This window comes from Malurus melanocephalus, unplaced genomic scaffold (assembly GCF_030028575.1).
Source record: "Malurus melanocephalus ecotype Western Australia unplaced genomic scaffold, MMel_1.1 scaffold_155, whole genome shotgun sequence".
Classification (NCBI taxonomy): domain Eukaryota; kingdom Metazoa; phylum Chordata; class Aves; order Passeriformes; family Maluridae; genus Malurus; species Malurus melanocephalus.
In genome coordinates this window covers 616117-639561 of record NW_026623387.1, presented here as the reverse complement: position 1 = coordinate 639561, position 23445 = coordinate 616117, and the positions used below count along the sequence as shown (strand labels likewise).

General features: G+C 38.1%; 1 protein-coding gene across 3 annotated transcripts in view; it reads right to left on the bottom strand.

The window, feature by feature from the left end:
* The window catches only part of STK39 (serine/threonine kinase 39), an 81429-nt gene that overhangs the window by 29782 nt on the left and 28202 nt on the right, over nt 1–23445 (bottom strand). For 2 of the 3 annotated variants that reach the window (XM_057371723.1, XM_057371725.1), the window contains exons 6-13: nt 22804–22913; nt 22604–22705; nt 22273–22406; nt 19153–19201; nt 18981–19046; nt 5261–5383; nt 5100–5132; nt 3178–3245 (exon numbers count right to left, since the gene is read on the bottom strand). In XM_057371723.1, coding sequence (XP_057227706.1) covers nt 3178–3245; nt 5100–5132; nt 5261–5383; nt 18981–19046; nt 19153–19201; nt 22273–22406; nt 22604–22705; nt 22804–22913 — 685 coding nt within the window. The remainder of the gene's footprint in view (nt 1–3177; nt 3246–5099; nt 5133–5260; nt 5384–18980; nt 19047–19152; nt 19202–22272; nt 22407–22603; nt 22706–22803; nt 22914–23445) is intronic. The other variant, XM_057371724.1, reaches the window with a different exon arrangement.

Sequence of the window (23445 nt, the reverse complement as noted above, 5' to 3'; positions counted from 1 at the left end):
AAACAATCACTCAGTCTGGTCAGAGTTACACACTGTGGCAACAGATCAAGCCAGTGAGAACCAGTGTTTTCAGTACACTGCAAAATTCAAGCACAGTCTCTTAACTACACTTGAGCTCTGAAACACTAATGGCCCCTATTAAGCATTTAATATTGGAGCCTTTCAAGAGCTTTGCAAGGAATTAACCAAAACAGACTGCTGATAATTCCACTTCTGGGGCAATGTCCTTCCCAACACAATAGTGCAAAAGACAGAAAATAAATTGGAAATTGCTGTCTCCAGCTGATGAAGCAACTCTGAGAGTAGAGAATTCTTTGATAAGTTAGTCGCACTGAGAAAACTATGAAAACAAAAAGGTATTAAATTCAAGTTAAAGACACATAGATCAGTTAGTCTGGATGGTTTCCAACTTGAGTAAGTGTGTTAAATACCACCACTTGTATAAAGAGTACCATGGGATTCTTTAAAGATTATTTCCAACTGTGAGTTGTGCTTCTGATCCACAACAAGGCATTTGCTGTAAACAGAGGCTGGAGTGAATTCAGCACACCCTACTGAATTASTGAATGAGTCCAACCCTGCTCTGATTGGGAAAAAAATAACAGAACCTGACCATTTAGGTAAAGAATTACTTAAATGCATTGATTCTTCTGCCAGAACTCCTACTTTGTGAAAGAAATYATTTATTTTTATGGTACTATTAACCTTGTTCTGGAACATACTGCCAGGAAAAGAAAAAGCAAACTATCATCTAAAATATGATGGGTTGCCATAATTTAGCCTCATTGTAGAAAAGGAAAAAAAGAACAAAGCRGAGGAGCACTTTGCCCATGCCCTACCATCTCCAGCCCCTCTTGCTCCTTTTTAAGGTTGCCCACCTCTCTACCCTTTGCCTTGTCCCAAATCCCCAGGCACTACTCTTAAAACCGTACAGTCCACACTCCCGAGCCTCATATTAAGTTGTTTCTGCCCAAAAAGCTCTAAATGTTTTTATCAACTCCCATGACAAAATCTTGACAGTGAAGAGGGCAACAGCACAACTCAAGGGCTATCAAGGGTACCTTGCTAAAGATAATGCATATAGTCAGCCAGTGGCTGCCCTCAACTTTGGTGAATGTTCCATAAGCAAAACAATTCCTGCCTTTGAATTAGCAAATATAAAGAAAATCTTAATACTAACTCTGACTCTGCCCTGCTGAGCAGAGATAGAGGGAGCTTGTGGCCTTTGTGGTCAAAWAAGCACCTCACAAAGTGCCAGGCAAAAGAGAAGTGTGCTACTCAGTGTGGCCACACTCCCACACTTCCCCCAAACACACACACACTGCTCATGTGCTACCTCTGACCCTACTCACAYGCTCAGGCTTCCATCAGAAGCAAAGCCTGTGCAAAGATTTCAAACTCTGTCCACCTCCCACAACTAAGACAGGACACAGCCAGAGGTTACATGAGGAGAGAGGTTTGCACCACACAGCATTCTTCCCTCAAAACAGGACAGTTAAATTAACTCAGTGCAATTAAAACTCAGTGCAAAATTACTCATCAGATTTTTGTTTTTTTGAAGACACTGCCAACACTGTTCCCGGGCTTCAGAGTTTATCTGCTTTTTAAGACTGTTTTCTTGTATTTAAAGGAAACTTTCTGATTTCTGAAATTTAAATTCTTGCTTCTTCCCCCTCTACCAATAACCATCAAAACATTCATAAATATAAGACATTAATCTAGTTACTACAGACTTGCTTTTGGGAAACACAGGGAAAGGGAATTTTTTTCCACCCATKAATAAAAGAGGGACCTTAAAAAGCATGAAAGTTCATTGTGCAAATCAAAGTTTGAAAATTAGGCCTCCTGGGATCAGTCCTCCTCCCCTTCTGGTTTAAAAGTGTAGAAAACAGAAAGTATAATCCCTGATGTTTCACTGACTTGCAGGTCTACAGTGTYTGCCCTCTGAATATGCCAACACTGCAAGAGTAGGAGCTAATCACTCTCTAGGTTTCATCATAATTTATAAATGCCCAAAGCACCTCACTGGTACATCCACTCAGCAGTACAAATTGGTCTGTTTGTAAATGGTTTCATCTACCTGCCAGCAGAGAGATGAAAAAGAATATTAATAGCATAACTGGGCAGTTATGTAAATTGGACAACTAAAATGATTCCAAATAATCTCTACGTCTTTCCTATCCCCACAATAAAATTCATTAATCCTCCCTTTTGTAAACAACCTTTGGCAGCCATGCAATTTTTTTTGCAGCTGTCACTAGAAGAGTAGCGAAAAAAAGGGAAGAAAATAGATTTTGGAAGTTGGCACTCACTCTGTGTAATTGTGTTTTTTTCTGATCACCAACAGCTGAAACAAGGACACTAACCATTTTTGAYGTTACTGTTTTAAAGCCATTTGTTATGCATAAATCTGCTATTTGTTCCTAACATACTGGTTGCAATTTTCTAATTATTTCTGACTTCTTATTTTTTTTTGTTAGCACCAAAAACTGTAAYATTTAACTTCTCTCCACAGTAATAATTAGGAATTTACAACCTCTCATAGCTACCCTGTCAACACAAACTGGATGTAAGCAATTTTTAAAGTGAGTGGTAGTAAGATTTGTAAGAAAAAAATATAAAAAAGCTATCATACATATAAAAACTATTAAAGTCTCATATGAAAAAATAGTTTTATCCAAGAACTAGACTGYATAATTAAGCAATTCAAATCTTAGCTATAAACTGATTTTAGTTAAAGGTAATCTGACTCATTTTAACTAAGTATCCATTTTCTGAAATACCCATCATTTCTCCACAGTGGCTGATCAAACTTGCCAGTGAAAAACATTTTGAGTAGGCAACTTGTAATACAGCTATGGTTTATTTCTGTCAGAGGCTGACTGCTGAAGTGTGAAAGAAACTCATTAAAAACTTCTCACTGCGATTCTGCATTATAAGAAAAAAAAAAGAAAGAAAATACTTAATGAAGAATACACTTAGCCTGAAGACACATTCATATTCTGACTTGCATTTTACACTGTTTCAGTAGACAATTAAAAGACAGCAATTAGTCATAGAAACACTATTCATACTGGTCATACTGGGACATTACAGACTTCAGCACTTATATTAACATTATGAAAGTAATAAGGGAGATCAAGATAATATAGCTAAATAAATAGAAGAATATCTTACCTTAATCTTAAAACAAGGTTCACTGCACATGGAACTTCACTATATTCCTCACTAACAGCAGGCTGAGACTATTAGAGAAAAAAGCAACATGTCTTGTAAAGGATGCCGAAAGGGAAAAAAAAAAACATCACAAAAAACTTTCCATGCTAACAGTTTGAAGTTAGCACAGAATATTTAACACATTCTCTAACTCTCAGAAACCCTTTAAACACTTTCGATACACAGTCTAAAATATAGCTGACACCAGTAAAACTGCCATACTTCATTTACAGAGAAACAARTCATAAATAAGGCCTGCATTAAAGYATTGAGTGTGGGAGCTCATAATCCACCCTGCATCAAAGCACCAATAACCTATTAAATAATATGCACACAGTGAGAATACCAAACTGCTACTCACATTATTTTTGTGTAACAGTTTTGGTTGTTAAGGAAGTCTTACATCTACCCTTATGAAAGGAACTAGTAGCATATCAAAGCAGTATCACAGCTCAGAGCATGTCTTTCACAGAGAAAAATCAGGAGCACTGGTATCGTTCACATTATCACTCCTCCCTCACACTGTGATATCCTCCCCAGCTCTCAACTAAAATTTGTATGAAGTCTCAAGCAAAAGTGTATCCTACATAGAAAATGCACCAGCCTCATCTACCCTACTATGATTTTATACCCAAGTTGRCATATTGTCACCACTCACAGAACAGCCTGTTCAAAGGTTACAAAGGGTTCAAAAGTCCTCCCAAAATAAAGGCTTGCATCACAAATTTCATTTGACACTTTTTTAAACAGTTCTCTATATCACAGCTACTTTAAAAAAATTATACAGGATCCATATTTTATTCTGTGTATTTTCAGGAAACATTAATGAATATTTGGAAAATTGTTTATCACAATCACTAAAATGAGAGCAGGTTTTTTTTTTCTCCTTCAATTAAATTCCTTCCATTCATACAGACTACTACTCTTATTTCTGCATCTTCAACAGASATGTTATGTCAATGTATAGGAATGTGCATCCCAAAGACCCAAGAGGCACTAACTTTTTTTATCATGAGTGACCTGTATAAACTGAGTAATAAGCAGTAGAACTCCCAACATCTAAGACAGAAASACTGTGTCGTGGAAGCCCTGTTTTTTGTACCCAGCTTACATAAGGTATCTCAGGCCTGAAGCGCTGTGTAAATCAGGCCTGCAAGGGAGACACTGGGGTCATCACAGGAGCTAACAGGACCAAGTCTGGCAGGAAGCTGCTAGGCTTTCAGAAGATTTCTCTGACACCAATGACAATCAGAGAATCTAAAATTGCAGGTGAAGTGGCAAGGGTCACCCACCCAAGCAACAGACAATTTTAAAAGAGCATTTAGTCTGTAAGCCACCATCCTGGTAAACAATTGTTTATAGCAGCGATGCTTCCCACACTAACCACAGGGCCATGAAATTCTATATGGTATTTTATTCTTCTGAATTAATCAAATTTGCTTCAGTACTGCACTATTTTACTGTGTATGGAAGGAAATACTTTAATTATAAGCTCCATGTCACGTTATAAATCCTAAGAAGAAAAACTTATTTGGAGATGTTCTGGTTACTCCAACGCACTTTTCATTACTCTGATAAAGACAGCAATTAGCATGATCCAGTTACGAAGATTCATTAAAACCAGCTAAATTTACCTATCTTCATGAATTCTCCAGGGCACAAACAAAACATGACTTTTAAATTCCTATCCATCTTATCCCCTGTGTGCTGAAGTTCATTGTTACAGGCACAATGGCATACAGCTCTATCCTCACAAGTACTCGCCATACAAGGCTGCAGAACAACATTCCCACCTCAATTCACATTTTCAACAGCACACATGAAAAAGAAATCCCTTCACTCAAATGCCTGGAAGAAAAAAAAATTGACAAAGACATTTTTACCTCTGTGTTCTCCTCCTCTTTCAGTCTTCGTGACTGGAAAAGAAATGCAGTGAGAAATGAGCTACGCAGCTTTATGCAATACAGATCCAGAAATACTAAAAATTAACACACAGACAGAATATATTGCAGAATGTAAATGTCTTGGCACAAACAGAAGGTACCTTTTCCTGAGAAACAGCAGCTTTKCCTTCCTCACTCTTCTCATCCATTTCATCATCACTCCATTCCCAGTCCCCATCTTCTGTTTTATGGAGGTGACCACTTGAACCTGGCACTCGTCTGACCTGCCAAAACATTGTTTACCATCACAAAGACATCTTTAGTCTTCATTATGTTCTGGTTAATCAGCRATTATTTGCTATTCTTATTCTATTTGCTTTCAATAATTTGCTGCCAGAGCCACTATATTCTAATAATATATGACCTCCTTAAGCCAGAAGGAATAGCTAAGCTATACAAAACTCATGTAGGGCAACAGGGCTTGGATATATTTTACAACCACTTAGGAAGAAGCTCAAGTAGATGGCAATGCTTTCTGCTTGAAATTAAAGGAAGCAATTAAAGGAAGAAGTTACAGAGACTTCAAGGTTGTTCTTGTGACCAAAGTCTTAAAAACTTCGATTACTCTGCCAGAAGGCTTTAAGATGTTCAGAGGTATTAAGAATACTTTAAAAGTAAAATTATCCTTATTTAAAAAAAAAAAAAAAACCAAAACCAAAACCAAAAAAACCGCAGCTGTATGCAGCCAGAGAACATACAGTTCCCACTGCAGAACTTCAAACACTTGTACAGGTAAGCTCCACAGCGTTATCAATTTGTAAAGCTTAAAACATATCCTTTTCAACTACAAGAAAGGAACAAAAGTTATTTCAGAAAACAACCTGCACATTGGTAAGAGAACAAAAGGAACAAAACATTCAGTATTCACAGCACATAAAAGAAAGAGTTAATTTGGCTGGAAAGTGATTTCAGGCCAAAAACAACTGCTGGAAAATATATCAATTAAAAAAAATTAAAATAACTAACTAGATGGTCTAGCTCAATACTACATATCCTGTTAGGCAGTATCCATAGCATTATACAACTGCCTGGTTTAACTTTGGTTTTGCAGATTCCCATCTGTGGTGTTTCAATGTCTTGAGTTGTACGAGCACTCATCAACTTTGTTCTGTTGGCTGGTGGCAGAGACGAAAAACACAACAGGGAAAAAACTAAACATAAAAATCTAATTTATGACTAGAAAAATTACTGGCATTTCCAACATAATGAAAATTAAAAGACTAAACTGATATTAGCCCTACCCTAAACCCCTCCAGCTGCTGCAAACCATAATGTGCAGAGAGATGTAGCATGTGACAGATTCCAGATGCTTCTAAATCCCACCAGGTAYCATATCAGCAAGATGCATAGCATAAAAATAGTATAGAACACGTCAAATCTGAGATCATGAGCTTCCAARGAAACTGTGATGCAGGCATTCATACAATTTTTCCAAAGTAGATCTTCATAGAAAGCTGGGAACTTATGATATTTCTGTACTGGGTTTGGGCTAAGCACAGTTTGGAGCTGGCCTGACACCACAAGAGCATGAGTGATAGGAGCCTTCTTTCAAAACCTTGTCCATACATAAACAGCTATCTTGATGTCTGTCTGGACTCTTTTCCACTCTTGTTTCCTTCACTTCCTGAAACCCCCCCTCTCCTCTCCCTTCCCTTCTGCACACGTAAGACTAAACCAGAGAAAAGGATGAAGTTTTCAGAACCTCAGCACACTTCTGAATCTCCTTCAGTCCTTACAATATTCCTCCCTAACACTTCTTCTGGGTACAACCGAATTAGAGTGCCCTACTCACTTTCTCYGCATTTTGTACTCATTTCTAACTGAGTGGAAACCTATGCAGAACACTGGGGGAATACCCTACTCCACTTGGGACAAACTCTGCACTATTTTCCCTGTTTTCCATACCAAGCTCCCAATACTCCCATTTAAGCCCAGCTGCCTCCAAGCTTGGTAGAAGCACCCTGTGTGGTTTGGGAGGGAGRACAGGCAGACATCAAAGGCAGCAGCAGCACAGCAATTCTTTACTCAGCTGCAATCAGCCCAGTGGGCTCTTACTGTCTGCACCATCAGGGAATCAGCACACACACAAGGTTATCTAGCAGGCAATTTGCCTGCTGCTTGTGGATGTAATTCATTATCCTTCAAGGATTGAGGCAGGCTTCTGTTTAACAGCACTGGCATCTTTCACATGGCTCTACACAAACCTAGRAGAGGACATCATCCACAACTAAAAGCATGCTTTTCCACCAGAATAGGATATATTGGTTTACARACACATTCAAACACTGCACCGTGCACTAATCAGTATTTCTCCTGCTTCCATTTTCAGTTGTTTTGAAGACCTATTCTAAACACAATTATTTTAATGGGGCTTAATGATGCTTGCATCATTTGCAGAGAGTTCTGGGAGAAAACTTAACTGATGATGATGGAGYGCATTTCAAGTTTTTTTAATAGATTGCCTTTTAATAAACAATAAACAAATGGCTCGAGGAAAAAAGTTAGCATAAAGCAAAATACCATGTTRAATTAAATTATTTTCTTGAGAGGTTTCTGAAAGCAGAAAAAGAAGTTTACTGGTACTCTGTTTCAATCAGATTGATTCCCACCAGCACATGTATTCCCAGGAAAGAAATTATAATTCCAGCTAGAGCAAAGTACCCAACCTATCCAACTTTCAAAAACGTAAGTTGTTGTCTACAAAATTTAATATTTGCAATGGTCGCTGAACTAATTCGCTCAATTTTTTGACTAATAAGCCTGACTTTGCTCAGACTCAGTTCTGGTTAAAAGAACTGAGTCACATATGGAGRGCATCTACCCTACCAATGTGAAAGAAAGCATGAGTAGCACACCATGTCTGCAAAGAAATTGTTTATTTAATTATCATCTAAATATCTAATATCAGATACTGGATAAAAATATATATCATTTATATAACATATTACATTTCTGTTCTGACTACCATTTGAGATACTACTAACAGGCTGATATCACAGGCAGCATAACTTGCATTTCCCTCCAATAATAATTAAAGCATTAAGACAATTGAGAATATTCTGTACATTTCTCCTGCACAAGGTCTTCCATTTTACAGAGAAAAGAAGCAGCAAACAAATGAAGCTATTTATATAAGGGCACAAAGCAAATCCAGGATAGAGCATGAAACCGAAACAAACTTCTTGTGCATCTAGAAAATTAGAAGCAAGTTGGTTTACGTTTTACACTGCATGCAGTAGCCATACAAATATAATTTCCCCATCAGCTTTAGTCACAATACACAATATTGATAATTCCTTATGCTAGAACTGTGTATCGCTCAGGAAGCATTTCAGAGGGAAAAGAAAACAAATTAAAACATGCTCAATTCTAATTTAGATTTTACTGATKAAAAACCCTAAATGAACCTTCCAAAATAGGAACTAAGCTGAATCATAGCTTTAGCTAATAAAGAAAACTACAAAAGCCTCCAGTTTTACATGACAAATTCACACATATTAGAAAACATATTTCACATAAGTCAGAGGACACCAGAGAATAAAAAATTCATTTGAATGACTGGCAGTTAAACTACAGCCAACACAAAAGCAGCTCAGAACATTGTAATGTACAATAAAGAGCAGTTTCTAAGAGGGCTTAGCAAGCCACTGCCAACTTACCAGAGCTGTGGAAGAAAGAGATTTTGAACTCTGGACTATCAATTAAACAGTGAGTGAAAAGAACATCACCACCACAGAATATTAAGCATTATATTAGCAGTTGTAGCATCGTTGTGTGTGTATATATATGTATATATATATATATATGTGTGTGTATATATATATATATATATATATATATATATATATATATATATATATATTGTTTGTGGTTAAAGCTTATTGTAGAATATAACACAGTCACGAACATTTGAGTATAAACTAAGCTGCTGACAGAACTATTTGTCCCGTCGCTTTCAAAGAAGGATACAGATAATTTAACATTCCCTGCCCCATGCACTAGCTTTCCAGGAGACTGTGTGTTTGCAGATGAACAGGGTAACTGCAAATCCCCCCCAATGGTCAGCCCTAATCAGTCTGACAGAGAGAGCTCCACCAGCAGAAGTTGCCCACACTTCCCAAGGCTTGATGAAAAGAAGGCTACAACACAGGCAAGCATAACATAAATTCTTGTTTTCTAGGCACTGATGTGCTCGCTATATGTAGATGCTAGAGACTGAAGAAAGAAGAATCTATTATTCATTACTGATTCTTTAGCTGCTGCAATCTCTTTGCAAGATTATTTTACTAAAGCCATAGCGAAGGGAATGAACACTTACTGAACACCAAGATTTTTCTACTTCCCTATTCACAACTGCTCAAAACAGCAAAAAACTGGGCCCACTTACAGATGTATAATCTTATTTCATTGTCCAAATGTAATAAATTAACAAGTAAAAAGGATACACTGTGGGATACCAATGCATGCACATAAAACATTACTGCATTTCATACATGGTACAGYACATGATTTCAGACTACATTACAAATCCATGCTGTTAGTAAGAGCAGTATTATGCATCTACTGTATTTTTCCTCATTCTGCAGGAAGATGACTGAACCAGTAACACTGACTTTCTCACTATCTGAATTATTTAAGATTTTCCTATTAAAGTCTCTGGCAACTGAACACTTGCAGTGGAGTTCTGGCTAAATTTAAACCAGTATTTTTAACTTTGTTCCACTGAAGGAATATGGTGACCTGAAAGTATGGTAAGTAGGATGTATTTGCATAAGCAAAATTGATGGCACTARTGAGCATTAATATTCAGTATCATGGAAGGTACCTTGCCACCTTCATATTCAGCTAACTTAGAGCCCAAGTTTAAYTTCTCCTGAATTCCCAGAAAGTAGTAAATGTGCAGATTCCACACATTTAAAGTGCATCTGCAAAAGTCTTTGTAGAACCCTGACACTGCTTCCTACTAATTTCTAACTAGCATCACACTTTGCTCTGTGTATTTTTCTCTCAAAAAAATCCCTAGATCTGTTTGTTCCATATACAGCTTAAGTCTATAGAGCAAACAGATTTTGTAATTTTTACATTTCACCACCTTGCAAACCTTTTCTGAATGTTTCCTAAGACACAAAGGCAAATTTCAATCCCTTCCCCTATGCATGTATTTTTATGGCAATGTAACAAAGAAAAACAGCCTATCATTGTGTATCCAATCATGGYACAAGCCCTTTGCTTAAAACAGTTACAGCTTTAATCACAACTTAGCACTTGAGATAAAAGGCATGAAGTCACTTTCTACAATACATATTAATGCCGAAGAGCATTGTTCTTTTGCATAAAAACACCTACACTGYAATAAAAAATCCCCTGAGGTCCAAGACAGTGCATGAATTCCCTCATGTTCACGTCATCCTTTGCTGAAGAGTTGAAGCATTAGCTCAAGAGAAGGCTTGGCCCCATCCAACCCAGTCTCACAGGTCACGTGAACATCCTAATCCCTTCACTGCTGACTATTCATAAATTCCTCTGAATTCATTATATTGTGAAGTCTTGTTTTCATTCTGACAGAAGCCACAAAACTGCAAACCTGAATGTGTTTTATACAATTTAAACCYTTGTTTTTTCTCACCACAATTTATGCAGGCTATCTATTAGTACTATTGTGTTGGTTTTGCTTGGCCCAGTTTTTGGAAGTGGGGAGGCCAAAAAAGGGCTCCTGTGAGAAGCTTCTGGAGGCCTCCACCATGTCCAGCAGAGCCAATTGCTGTTGGCTCTGAGGATGATGGACATGCCACTGACCAAACCTGGGCCTCTTGCGCCTCTGTGAAAACCTATTTAAGAAGAAATCAAAACAAAGGTGGTAGTCACAGTAGTTTTGCCAGTGGAGGAGGATGAGAAATATGTGAGGGATGCAGACACCAAGGTCAGTGGAGGAGGGGGAGGAGCTGCTCCAGGCACCGGAGCTGAGATTCCTTTGCAGCCCATGGTGACCATGGTGGAGCAGGCTGTCCCTTGCAGCCCACGGTGACCATGGTGGAGCAGGCTGTCCCCCTGCAGGTGACCATGGTGGAGCAGGCTGTCCCCCTGCAGCCCACGGTGACCATGGTGGAGCAGGCTGTCCCCTGCAGCCCATGGTGACCATGGTGGAGCAGGCTGTGCCCCTGCAGCCCATGGTGACCATGGGGGAGCAGGCTGTCCCCCTGCAGTCCATGGGCATGGCCTTCAGTTGAGAAGACCAGCATGAAATCTTACCTACACTCCCAATTTAGAAATAGAATTCAGGAGATACCAGTGTGAGRAAAACAAAGCCATTATAAGCTGAAGAGAGAGGAGATGAGGGAGCACATTCCTGCACTTCTAAGGAAATCACGAAAAAAGTACCAGTGAATGTATCAGTGCACCAAGTCCTCATCCACTCCAGGGGATTCCTTGTCCAAYGCCCTCCTGCTTTCCACTCTTCACCAATTCTACTGCAGGGATAATGCTGCTTAGAGACAGCAAAGTGTAGCACCAMAAACTAGAGACACTATTTTGCTTCCAAAAGCTCTTCTTCACAAGTGCAGGTAATTCCCTGAACTCTCAATTCTGCTTTTCAAGAACATGAGGTTTTACCTAAACACTGCCACATACTTACTATCTCTGCTTTCAGCCTGAGTCCAAAATTTGAATATGATTTGTTTTGAGAAACTGCAGTCTTGCTGAAATTCCAGTCACATGGGAAATATGCAAATTTAGTAACTCAGTATGATCTTTGGTTTTCAAACATTATTTCTCCATTTATTAGTTCCACTACATAAACTTAATTACTGAATGTTATTAGCTGAAAATAATTATTTCATTCACATTTTAACAAYAGTTCTTTCAGGCATGAGCATGTACCTGTGCTGAGGAGGATGTTTTCAATTAGTTGCACAGAGGAGATACATTGCTCCACAAAAGTATCACTTCACCTCAAACACAAGGAACCCCAAATGGCTATCAGGCATGACCTGAAGGTTAATTCACACATGCAGAGGGAGGCTCTTTTCTATCCTCTTTCTTTTCCCTGCCTGCTCCTCTCAACCCTTCTGATCAGATTAAGGTGCCAAGGCCAAGAGGGTCAAATAATCAAAGAAATCAAATCAAAGATATAGCAAATTGGTGGAGTAACTTGGTACTCTCAAAGATGATGAAGAAAGACAAAGATATTTRGAGCTTTTTTTCCTCCCTGTTCAGATGAATGCATGTCATGATGGTGAATCACTACTAGAAGACTTTACAMTAAAGGGATAGCTAGATCCACCTTGATAATAATCATTTTCCAGTTCCACCATGCTTTTCTATCACCCAAGCTGTTTACTTTCTTAAAATAACCACAGGTGAAAAGAAAGAAGACAAATACAGCCTCATGTAGAGCTTTCATTATTCAGTAGTAGAAAACTCATTACAAGCTGGGTTTCTTGTCAGCATTAGAAACACATTAAAGAATATTTAGGAAAATAGTCTGTTACTGTAGAATTCAAAGAAGAATTTACTATGACTTTCACTTACTTTCAAACTCAGAGGCTTGAAAGTACCATTTCAAGGTGAAATTCTAATTTCTACCCTCTTCTATTTTCTTCAAGGTTTACATTTGCTTATGTACATAAGAGAATTTACTGTAATACACATTCTGCATTCCACACAGATTTTAGAGAGACCTGAATTTATTCAACACATTTTTTAAAATATTAATGAGATCAAATTAGAATTTGAGTGTTGTTCTCCAAAAAACATTATAAATCAACATGAAAATAATTAACAGAGATTGGGCAGGATGGTGCTGACTGCAGCGCTGGATRTGGCTGCCCTCTGCTGCTGGTAAATCCCACACAGCTCTGCGGGGATGTGCRTCCCTGACACTCCCCTTTCTCTCCACACACCTCCACATCTTCAGCTGCAGATGCACTGTTTGAATAACCTTCTCCTGGAGCTGATTTTCAGAGAGAGCTGAACAGAAAGGAGCTATTACTGTTCCAGCCCTTCTTTCTGCTCTGCTGGCCTTAATCTATTTGTTCTGATTAAAACCTTGAAGTTTTTGGCTCCAGCCATAATTTTAACTCCTTGAGCCAAGAGCACTTTTCAGCTAAATTAAGTCCCCTATAATATTACTGGGTAACACCATCTCACCCTTGCAGATCTCCCCAGGAGCTTCTAAGAATATCACCAGTATCGAGCACAATTGCAGGGGGAAAAGGAGTGTCGAAACAAATGACATGTAATTTTTTTGGCRCTGTACTTGTAAAACCTTTACAAGGTCTAACCAGGAAAAAGTATTTATTTTACACTTTCTTCAGAGTCTTGAGCCTGGGCTCTTTTTGTTTTTAATTTCTCCTTCATTTTTTATTTTAACTGTGAAGGCTAAAGATTCAATTTCTCCATATAAAAGCAAAAATTCTCACATTGCTATTGCATCAGTCTTTCAGCAAATGGTAAAAGGTGGGAATGCTGCTTCTGAGCCACCTTGCTTTTGGAGAATCCTATTTGTAATTCATCTCCCTGCAAGGCTTTCCTGACAAACATCTAAAAAAATGTACAAAATCACAAGTAATTTTTACACATTCTCCCAAAACTCCTCATTACATTTATGAACAAAGGTAGAAAAGTTGTCTTTTCCAGAAAGGAAACCCCATGAAATTAAGGTGACCCTAACTAGCCAGCTGTGGCTGCCTGCACTGACACAATCTTGATTTGGCCTATAAACTGGGAAAACTATTAAATAACARCTAATTCCATTGGGACACTTTCACTCAGGGAACCATTGCAAGTCCAAGAGAAGCAATCTGGCATTGGTTCATGCACATGAAATGCTGKAGGTTTAATTTCTCAGAAGGTACACAGGTAAAACCAGCATCTTCCTGCACCTTGTTAGAACCAGAAAACCAAATCCCTACAGAATAGGACAATAAAACAGGATTATCTTCTGCTTATTTACAAGGCTGACTTCCTGATGAAAAACTATCACCAGCATCATACGCACCTGGACTTCCTTTATCCTGTCTTGACTCTTTAACCACGAGTCCTTCAACAGCACTTTTAAGAAAATCCTCCTCCAGTTCTGAAAGTTTCAACAACTTTTATAAATGCCAAATACTAAAAGCTACTGGTCTAATCACCAAAGTTCTCATTATACACTAATGCCATGTCAGTCCATGTTCAAGACATTCTCAAACAAGTCACCAGGTCATGAAAACAACATTAGCTAAGGAYCAATGCTGCTGCAGAAGAGACAGCGACTCACTGCAAAATTTAATTCTGAAGTGGAACCACGACAGCCCATGAACTGGAACACACCTTCCAATAGGGAAGAGGGGTACTTTTTACTAAGATGAATCATGTATAAGCTTTTAAACTCTGCCATAACAAATAATACAAGYTATCTTAGATATGCATATGGGTATCTGAACTACAAAGGCACCCAGCTAAGCCACGGTTTGTTTCAAAGCTCACCTGTTCTGTAACAATTTGTGTCACTTGAGAAGGCCCAAAATCCAACCTCACAAATGACCATACAGATGGCAAAAGCACTCTAKGAAGGAAAAGATGTGCAAGCCCATATACTGCATGAAGTCTCTTGCATCTAATGGCACAATTACATGCTGGCAGAAACAATAATCAATCTTCTTCCTTCATATGAAATGTTAAAACATAGCTGGTGCAACTGCATGTGTCTGCCCATTAAAACACTTTCCACTTCTACTACCCACTAATGCAGGCACCACTTTCTGATTGTGTGAACTTCTGTCAAATTTACATTTTTGGAGAAAGTGTTTTCATTAGATTTCCCTTCCAACACCTTCTTGAAAGTAAATGAAATACCTGACATGGTCTGAATGGCAATTTCTCCTTTTTTTAGTAAAATTCAACAATATAAACACAGTTCCATTTTTTTTTTTTTAATTTGTAGCAGTTTTCTGGATAAACTGAACAATCAATCCTTTGCAATGGAAAAGACTCCCTACACAAAGCCTTGTCAAAACAAATATTTATAGTTCAGTTGCTGCTTTCCAGAACAAGTGCTCCAGTATAGCACGTCCCTTCACTTTATACATCAACATAATCAAAATAAGCTTTTCTTAAAGAATAGAGAAAAATTAATATACAATTTTATTAACAATCTGAGCTCAAACTCATGTTCCTCTCTCCTTTTCAACCAAGCTGGAGCCCAGCTGTACTAACACACATCACTGGTGAGATGTATCTATCAGATTAAATCCATTACTGAAAAAGGCAGTGTTGCACATGTATGTCTTGCTAAGGTGCAATCATGCTGTTAGAGCTGTCTAAGAAACCTGCAATATAATGATATTTGTCTCATTAAATACAGGGGATTGATGATTTCTTATATAATGAAACATGACCATTACCTTAAAATAGCTGTAATAAGGAGCTAGAATTTCAGCCCATCCATAAGGGCATTTTTAGTGAAGTATAATAATAATTGGTATCACTCACACTAATGATCACTTCATGCTGTCGGAGGTTTTTCCCACTAACATACAACTCTCAGCGCTAAAAAAAGCTTCTATTAAGAGCACAATGCAATACCAGCATTCCAAAAATAGAATTCAAGCCAAATTATTGCTTAGATTATTTTTTTTTACTAGCAGCACTTTGGACAGCAATAAAACAAAATGCAGATACATGTTTTTCCCTGTTCACTTTGTAGAAATGGCAGTCATGCAGGAGATTTTAAAAATTAAAAACATTGGATTATAAAACCATAAAATTGACCCAGGGCCTTTGGGCATACAGAGTACTTACAGTTATAATTAATTTTTTAGTGTGACAAGATTTGAAAACTGACTGTGGAATGCTAAATGATGTTTCAAATTTCAAATTGCTCTTTTCCAATACAATAATCCTAATCACAAATGAAACAACTTCGTGTTCAGTTCAAAATTAAAACCACTTCAGCACATGTTAATAAGTCGTATCTGTTAACTCTTGGTGAGYTGTTTTACACCCTCATCCAAGCAGGACTGGGCAGGCTGCTCTACCACCACAGCACCCAACCAGCCAGAGGCACGGGGCTGTCAGGGCTCCTACATTTATATCAATGACAAAAGTTTGTCTTCAGAGCATGTCCCTGTTTACCAAACCACATTGAGCTTGGACCATTCACCACAGCCTTTTCTCCAGCTCTTCTTCACACCAACAATGCTCTCAAAGGTGAGCAGCCCCGTCAGTGCAACCCAAAACTGGCTGGAAGAAGTTTCAGTGTAACACTCAATCCTTGGGGCAGTACCAATACACATCTAACCAGGTCCCAAACAGGGAGAGGTAGGACATGTTCCTCCTGGGGAAGTGGTTCAGCATTGTCCTCAATTAACAGCTAGGGCAAGGAAGAAGGAGATCATTTAAAAATTAGCAGAATTGAAATAAAATGAAAGAGTGGAATGGAGGGAACATGTGCACAAACACGGAGCTTACAAATTTAATGATCAAAAGTATTTTAAACACACAATTAAGAGATTGCTTAATTATTGAATTGGTGTTTAAAGCAGGGCACATCTTTAGAGCACCGAATGTTTKCCTCACACATACAAGACCTCTGTACCTGCTTTCAGGATTTCACAAATCCYGAAACCCAACTCAAACCCAAACTCATATTTAGAAAAAACCAGCTGCCAAGTATAAGCTGCAAAGGCAAATGCAAAATATGAGAACACTATGTGAAGAAATAAGAATTTAAAGTTAAAACTAAACTGAGGCTGGAGTTCTGGGCAACAAGGCAAAGCAATTATAYGTGTGGTAAATGGAAGAAAAATTAAATTACTGCAGGGCAGATCTGACATCTGTACTAGCAGAGGTGCTACAGATCATTAGTCATAGGCATTTTACACCAAGTGCTACAGAAGATAATTTAAGTGGTGATGACACCAGTTCCTTCCTATCTATTGCCCTAGTAACATTAGTTTTTCAATTACAGGGGTTACTTTATCCAAGAGCAACCTCTTAGACATTTCACATGTTAATGTTTAAGCAACCRAACTCGACTTGCACAAGCTTTTTAAACAAAACCTCAGAGTTTTATTATTAAAGTACATTTATATTTTATGGTGTCTTAAAATAGCAGCTACACATAAAGTTCTAACAAGCAAATTAAACTTTAAATCCCCAATGAATTTTAATATTGTGTCCTTTTAAAATATAAAAAATTTAGCATTTTCAGTAGCTAGAACACAAACAGGTTTTTGTTGGGTTTTTTTTATGATGCAATTAAAGATGTATTAATTAGTCTCTACCACTGCACAGCTTTTATTTTTTAAGATTAGAAAGAGCTGTCAAAGAAGTCATTCACAGAATTCTTTTTGTTGGCATACAGGAGGCAATCCCACATTYCCTTTTCCATTCCAAGTGTTGTGCTATGTAAGGAAGCAATTATAGGTGTGTGTATGCATGAGTTGTGCAGTGTCCAAAGCTGAGCCGAGGTACAGCTGGAGACCAAAGTTCAGCAGGTACACTGCTGTGCCAGAAGCCTGGCTGCCACCAGCACGTGTCCCCATCACTCCCGCACAGCCGAGGTGCAAACTGAAATCCACAGGCTGGATCATTGTTTATGTGGGCATTGCTGCCACCACACGGCCAAACCCCGAACTCCTCCTTCCCTCCCGCAGTGCAAACCCGCTCAGCACAAGAGCCCTGCCACAAAGCCCCTCAGCACCGCTCCTACTCCAGCCTCTCAGAGCCCCCCTCAACGATTGCCCAAAATTACTTYCATATGGAAGAAGATCTGAAGGAACTTGAAGCACTCAGATCTTGCTGTCACAAGTATGAGCCACCAGCCATCAGAGCATTTCAGAGTTGTACGAATTACACCAAACAGATACTCCCAAAGACAACAGAAAATCGCARAAGTGCCAGTCCGGGCAGCTGCAGCCTAACTGATGTGCCAACAAAGGCTGAAACAGCTCCTTTTCTGAAATGTCCTCCTCAAAACATCCCCCTTGAAAGCCTGCTTTTAGAAAGCTGGACTCAGCACACGACTCTGTCGCCTGCAGAGCTCAGCAGTCTCAGAGCAGGTGTCTGTCACACTGAAGAGACATGATGAGTTAAGTGACGACAGAACGGTCAAAGGGAGTTCYACAATTCTTTGCACACAACAAACAGGAGTCCACATTCATTCCTGTTTCTTAGCTCTTTTGAACAGCAGCTGGCTTCATATTTAACAGGTTTACAACACTTACCTGTTAGGAGTTAATGTTTTTTTTTGCATTCTGCTGCACATGACTCGGTAAGCTCATTAACACAAGTGCCAAAGGCACCACAGAAATACCAGCATGTGCCACAGCTGTGGGTTTAACTCTGCCACTGTGGAACAAGGCTCCACTGGTCTCAAAGCTCAGCAGCACTCTAGCGGAGTTTCAACCTGACTTTTTGGGAATAACATTAAAAATAATCCAAAGAACCAGGCAGCTGTCAATAATTACCACTTACAGTATCTTCACCCTTTCTCTAGGTGATCAATGAAGATAKGAATGCTGCAGTTTATGAATTTATTTGTTTGCTGGTCACCTTTTTTCCCCATAACTACTTCACCTWTATCTTTGTAAAAGAAAGTGAGAAAAAAATCATATCAAGTATGACAAACACCATGTATCATTTTGACAAGGCCAGAAAAGGAGTCAAAATGCCTCAGGGCTTCCTAGAGAAAGCAAGGCTGCAGAAAACATTCATTAAACATTCACTGTCTTTGAAGGACTATATTAAAAGAATGGCTCAGTCAACTAAAAATCTGAGGCAGCTGAGGAGTCCCTGCTTTGTCCTCTACACCAGTCAAGAAAAATATGTGAATACACTCACCTTTTTTGCTCTTTGTGCTATATTAGGTGTTCTAGTGAGAAGCTTTTCAATCAGGTATTCTCTATTCTGCAAAACCAACATTTGTTGAGTTAAAAATCAGTACGAGAAAAGAAAAAATTTCACATAGATTTTAAGGCAGAGCAAAATTTACTCGTAGGGTTAAACGTTTTACCTTGGCTTTCTGGAAAAATTTGCATTTTAAAAGTTCTGCTGCTGTGGGCCTGAAAGATCAATAATAAATTAGAACAGAAAACAAAGACCCCTCTCAGTGAATACAGTACAAGACGTTAGTTAAATGGTCGTCTCTAATACTTTTGAATTAGTACTGTATGAATGGGGAATGAATGATAATAGCTACTGAATTAATTCACACAAACTCACTTACCACACATGAAAAAAATTAAGCCTCTCTATGGCAAAAATACCAAAAAAGAGAGAAAACAAAAAATCAGTCTCTTAAGCTGCCAGTTTCCCCCCTTTTTTGTTCAACACAAATGCATTTAACCTTTAAAAAAACCAAAACAAACAAACAAAAAAAATCCAGAACACACAAAAAAGTCAGGTATTGTCTTCTTCCCCAAATGACTCTACRAATGCAACTAAAACTTTGCTCCACAGCAATAAAAGTATAATTACATTTTCCAAACAGCAGCATCAGTACTTCCTATTGGCTTTCTTTTACTYCACTGATTTCAGCAGGCATTCACAAGAAATTATACTGACACTMTTACATGATGCATAAACCAAAGAGAGTCATAAGGATCATCTTCCAGTCAAGCAGACAAATACAAACCAAAGCAACAGCTGTAAGGTAGAAACTGAGACACCTTATTTTTACTCGCAGTTTTGTTTAAGTCTGTTTCAGCATTTCCAAGAGATAACTACAGTCTCACTACCAAAGTGATTCCAACACAGCAGGTTCTGTCTCCCTAGCTTCAGGGATCCAAAAAGCTACCTATCCAGCCAAGGCCAGACTCTGGTACTGATGCAAACTCTGGAGAGAAAGTGAAGCATCTCTTGGGATGAGATAAAATCCTCCATCATTTCTCTTAGGGGCCCATACAACCATCCAGGACAAATTTTGACACAGATAAATTTAGGGAAGTCAGAATCTTCCAGATTCATTATTTCTAAATGAACAGAAGCAACATCTGTTCTAGTCTTCCATTTGAATTCCAGCAAGGGATTGGATACAGCACAAGCTAGATAACACAGTAGGAAAGCTTCCATTAGGGAAATGTTCATCTCAAAAAAAAAACCAAAAAACAAAATCTGACTTAGTTTATTTCTTTAAGGACAGTTCTGAAAAGTAAGTGAGCAAAAGTAGTGAAAAGTCTGTAAGTATATATCAGTTCACTCCTGCAAGAAATAATGAAACAACTCTTGACATTAACAAAAAGAATTCAATTTAGAACAGAGAGTAGGTTCCATAGAGCATGTATTTTTCTTCACCTCCACAGAACCAAACTCTACAATAAAGAAGTTCTGATTAGTGCTGCTGTGCAGACCACCAGACTCAGTAGTAATCCATACATATATCTTGTATGAGAAAAAAAGGAAGAGAAACTATTAAAAAGAAAAATCAGCTTCTGTGTCAAAGTTTTAAAGTTCCCARAGTACTGGAGCATCACAACACATAACAGGACTATCACACTGAAAAGCTACATTTCAGTAAAGTTTTATTTGAAGTAGTGTTCTCCATTCCTCTGCCATTAATTATGCYGGACACTTCTGAACTGGTCTGGACTTGCTTTCTGGCCCTGTTTTTCCACACWGGCTGCAGCAGTGAATTGCAGCTGAGGACTGTGAGCAGCATCCTTGGCACTAGGGAGAGAGTGAAACACCCACACAGATCCCCAAAAGAAAAACTGCATAGTCTGAGCCAAATGCAGGGCAATGCCAGTCCTAGAATTTGCCACAAAGAGCAAGCACTTCTCCAATGACTGACATGATGGCTACTGGAGGTATCTCTGTGCAAAATTACATCCTGGCTTGCAAGAAATGTGAAAACTAGTGATAACCTCCCAATACAAAAAAAAACTGCTCTATACCAGTATAGAGTAACTGGCACACAGATCTAAGCACCTATCTGCTGGTCTAACTGTTCCATTCAAGGCAATCCTGCCTGTGAAGATACTGCATGTGCTTTAAAAAATTCAGAAATTCAAGTAAGTACCTTAAACACTAATGCTTCAACACCAATACCTTTACTACAGGTCAGGTAACTCAGCATTATGTATTCAAGGAGACAAGGAAAACTCATTTGATTTACTTCTCATGACTTCATACCAWTTTAATTTTGCCCTGAAATTGCTGGATACTGGAAACTAAAAGAAGCTTGATTATCAAGAGCTTGATTATCCATTATTACTATTATTCATTTCTATCTGTAAGTAGTCAAACAGCAGCACCAAGTTTAAAGCATCAGGACTTGCTACTAAGACCAATAAGGGTAAGGGTTTTTTTCTTAATTTCTTAATCTTTTTTGTTAATTATACTTGTTCTCTTAGTGTTCCTGCTGTCAATGTTTTGATTTGACTCCCTACAACCACATCCTGGACTTAGGGTAGCATTCCACCAGGAACTACATACCATAAATGACACATAAAATCAAGATTGCTCTCTCAGAACAACCTTTCCCCAGAAAGAGTAGCTCTGAAAGCCTAGGAAACAGTGATAGACTAAATACCTTAGGWAATAATGTTAATTAGAATGTGCTTCCTACAACTCTCCAGCAAAAGAAGCCTACAAAAATGTGTCTGCATAAAAATGAATAAATAAATTAATCACTCAGGGAACTTGGGATCTCAACAAYGGTTTTGGAATAATTTTCTCTGGAAATATCCCAGTTAAAAGCAACACTAAGTTTATGTCACAAAATGAGAAATAGCAATGTAAAATAATTTCTTTTTGATTTCTTTTAAGGCCAAGAGAATGACGTATTTGGTTACCAACAGCTCTGCTGATCAATCTGAGCAGTATTGTTAGACTTGTGCACAGTATCAAGATTTATATCTTGCTTCAGATGAGAAATTAAGATGTAGAGCAAGGACTTTTGTTTGATAGGAATTTAATTCAATACTGTGTTTAAGTATAAACACATTAGGTTAACAACCAGAAGAAGTAAACCTAAGGGACAGTTAAAAGGCAATTTCTTCTCCCCAGATGGAGATGACTGAAGGCTGCCACTTATAAAACTCAAATCATACACTTTAAGATTATGTCACTGTAACTTAAAGGAGTCTATATATTTTAAAAGATAATTCTACTGTAAATGGCAATAGTGACCTACCTTTTGGAAGGATCTTTTTGAAGGCATAATGAAATTAGTTTTCTAAAGGATTTGCCATACTTTTTCATCATCTCCTTGTCCTCTACACCTGTCTCTAAAGTGGGAGGGTCATTTTGAAGCGTCAGCATTAACACCTAAAATAAACCCAAAAACGCGGAGTCGTAAGCAAAACCAATTCAAAATGTAGAAATTAAAAGAGAAAAAAAAACTCCACAGAATCCATCTATTTAAATAACCTGAGTGGTTATTGAAAATGAAGTAGTACTAACTATCTAGCAGCATTAATAATACAGCTAATGGTGTTATTCAAGTGATACAAAGTGATTGTTACTTTCATAGGAGGATATTTGTGATAAGGTGCTGCTCCTGTTGCTAACTCAATGGCTGTTATCCCAAAACTCCACATATCGGCCTTGAAGTCATAACCTCGCACCTAAAACAGAACCAGAAGGGAAAAACAAGGTAGCAATGTCTCAAGTTCCAAAATTAAAAGAAAAAATGTTTTAAATTTTTTATTAGCATTAGAAATACCTGCTCCATTACTTCAGGGGCCATCCAACAGGGAGTACCAACAAATGTTTTCCTTACTTTGTTACGAGTAACATCACCTCCAGTTGCTAAAAATGCACTAACACCAAAATCTGGGAAAGAGGAAGAAAGTTGAAGTCTGTTAAACTACCAATAACAAGGCAAAAGTTTTAATTTTAGAAATTAAGTCAATTCCTAAAGGCATATTTATAAAAACTCTCCATTGCAGAGAGACACACTGTTCATGCTCCATGACTCCCTGTTCATAAAATGCTATGGAATAGAAGGTATAGTTTTATCAGGGAAATCTACACTAAAACATCCTCAAGTTTAACCTCCTAGTATTTGACTTCCTGAGTAAGGTTGCAAAGGACTCCAGTACATCTGTCACTTAAGGTTTTCAAATATGCACTTTGTGCCAAGGTTTGCATCTGCTTTGTTCAAGGAAAAGGAGCTGCTTCTGCATAGCAATTAAACATAAATGCAGTTTGAACAAGAGGGAATATTATATGTAATTTAAATGCTAATGGGAATGTGACAAATCAGAGACAATCAGAAAAGTCATCAATAATATGCATTTAATAGTAGACCGGGACATTAACAGCTTTTTTCCAAATTCTAAAATAGAAAGGAAAAAAAAAAAAA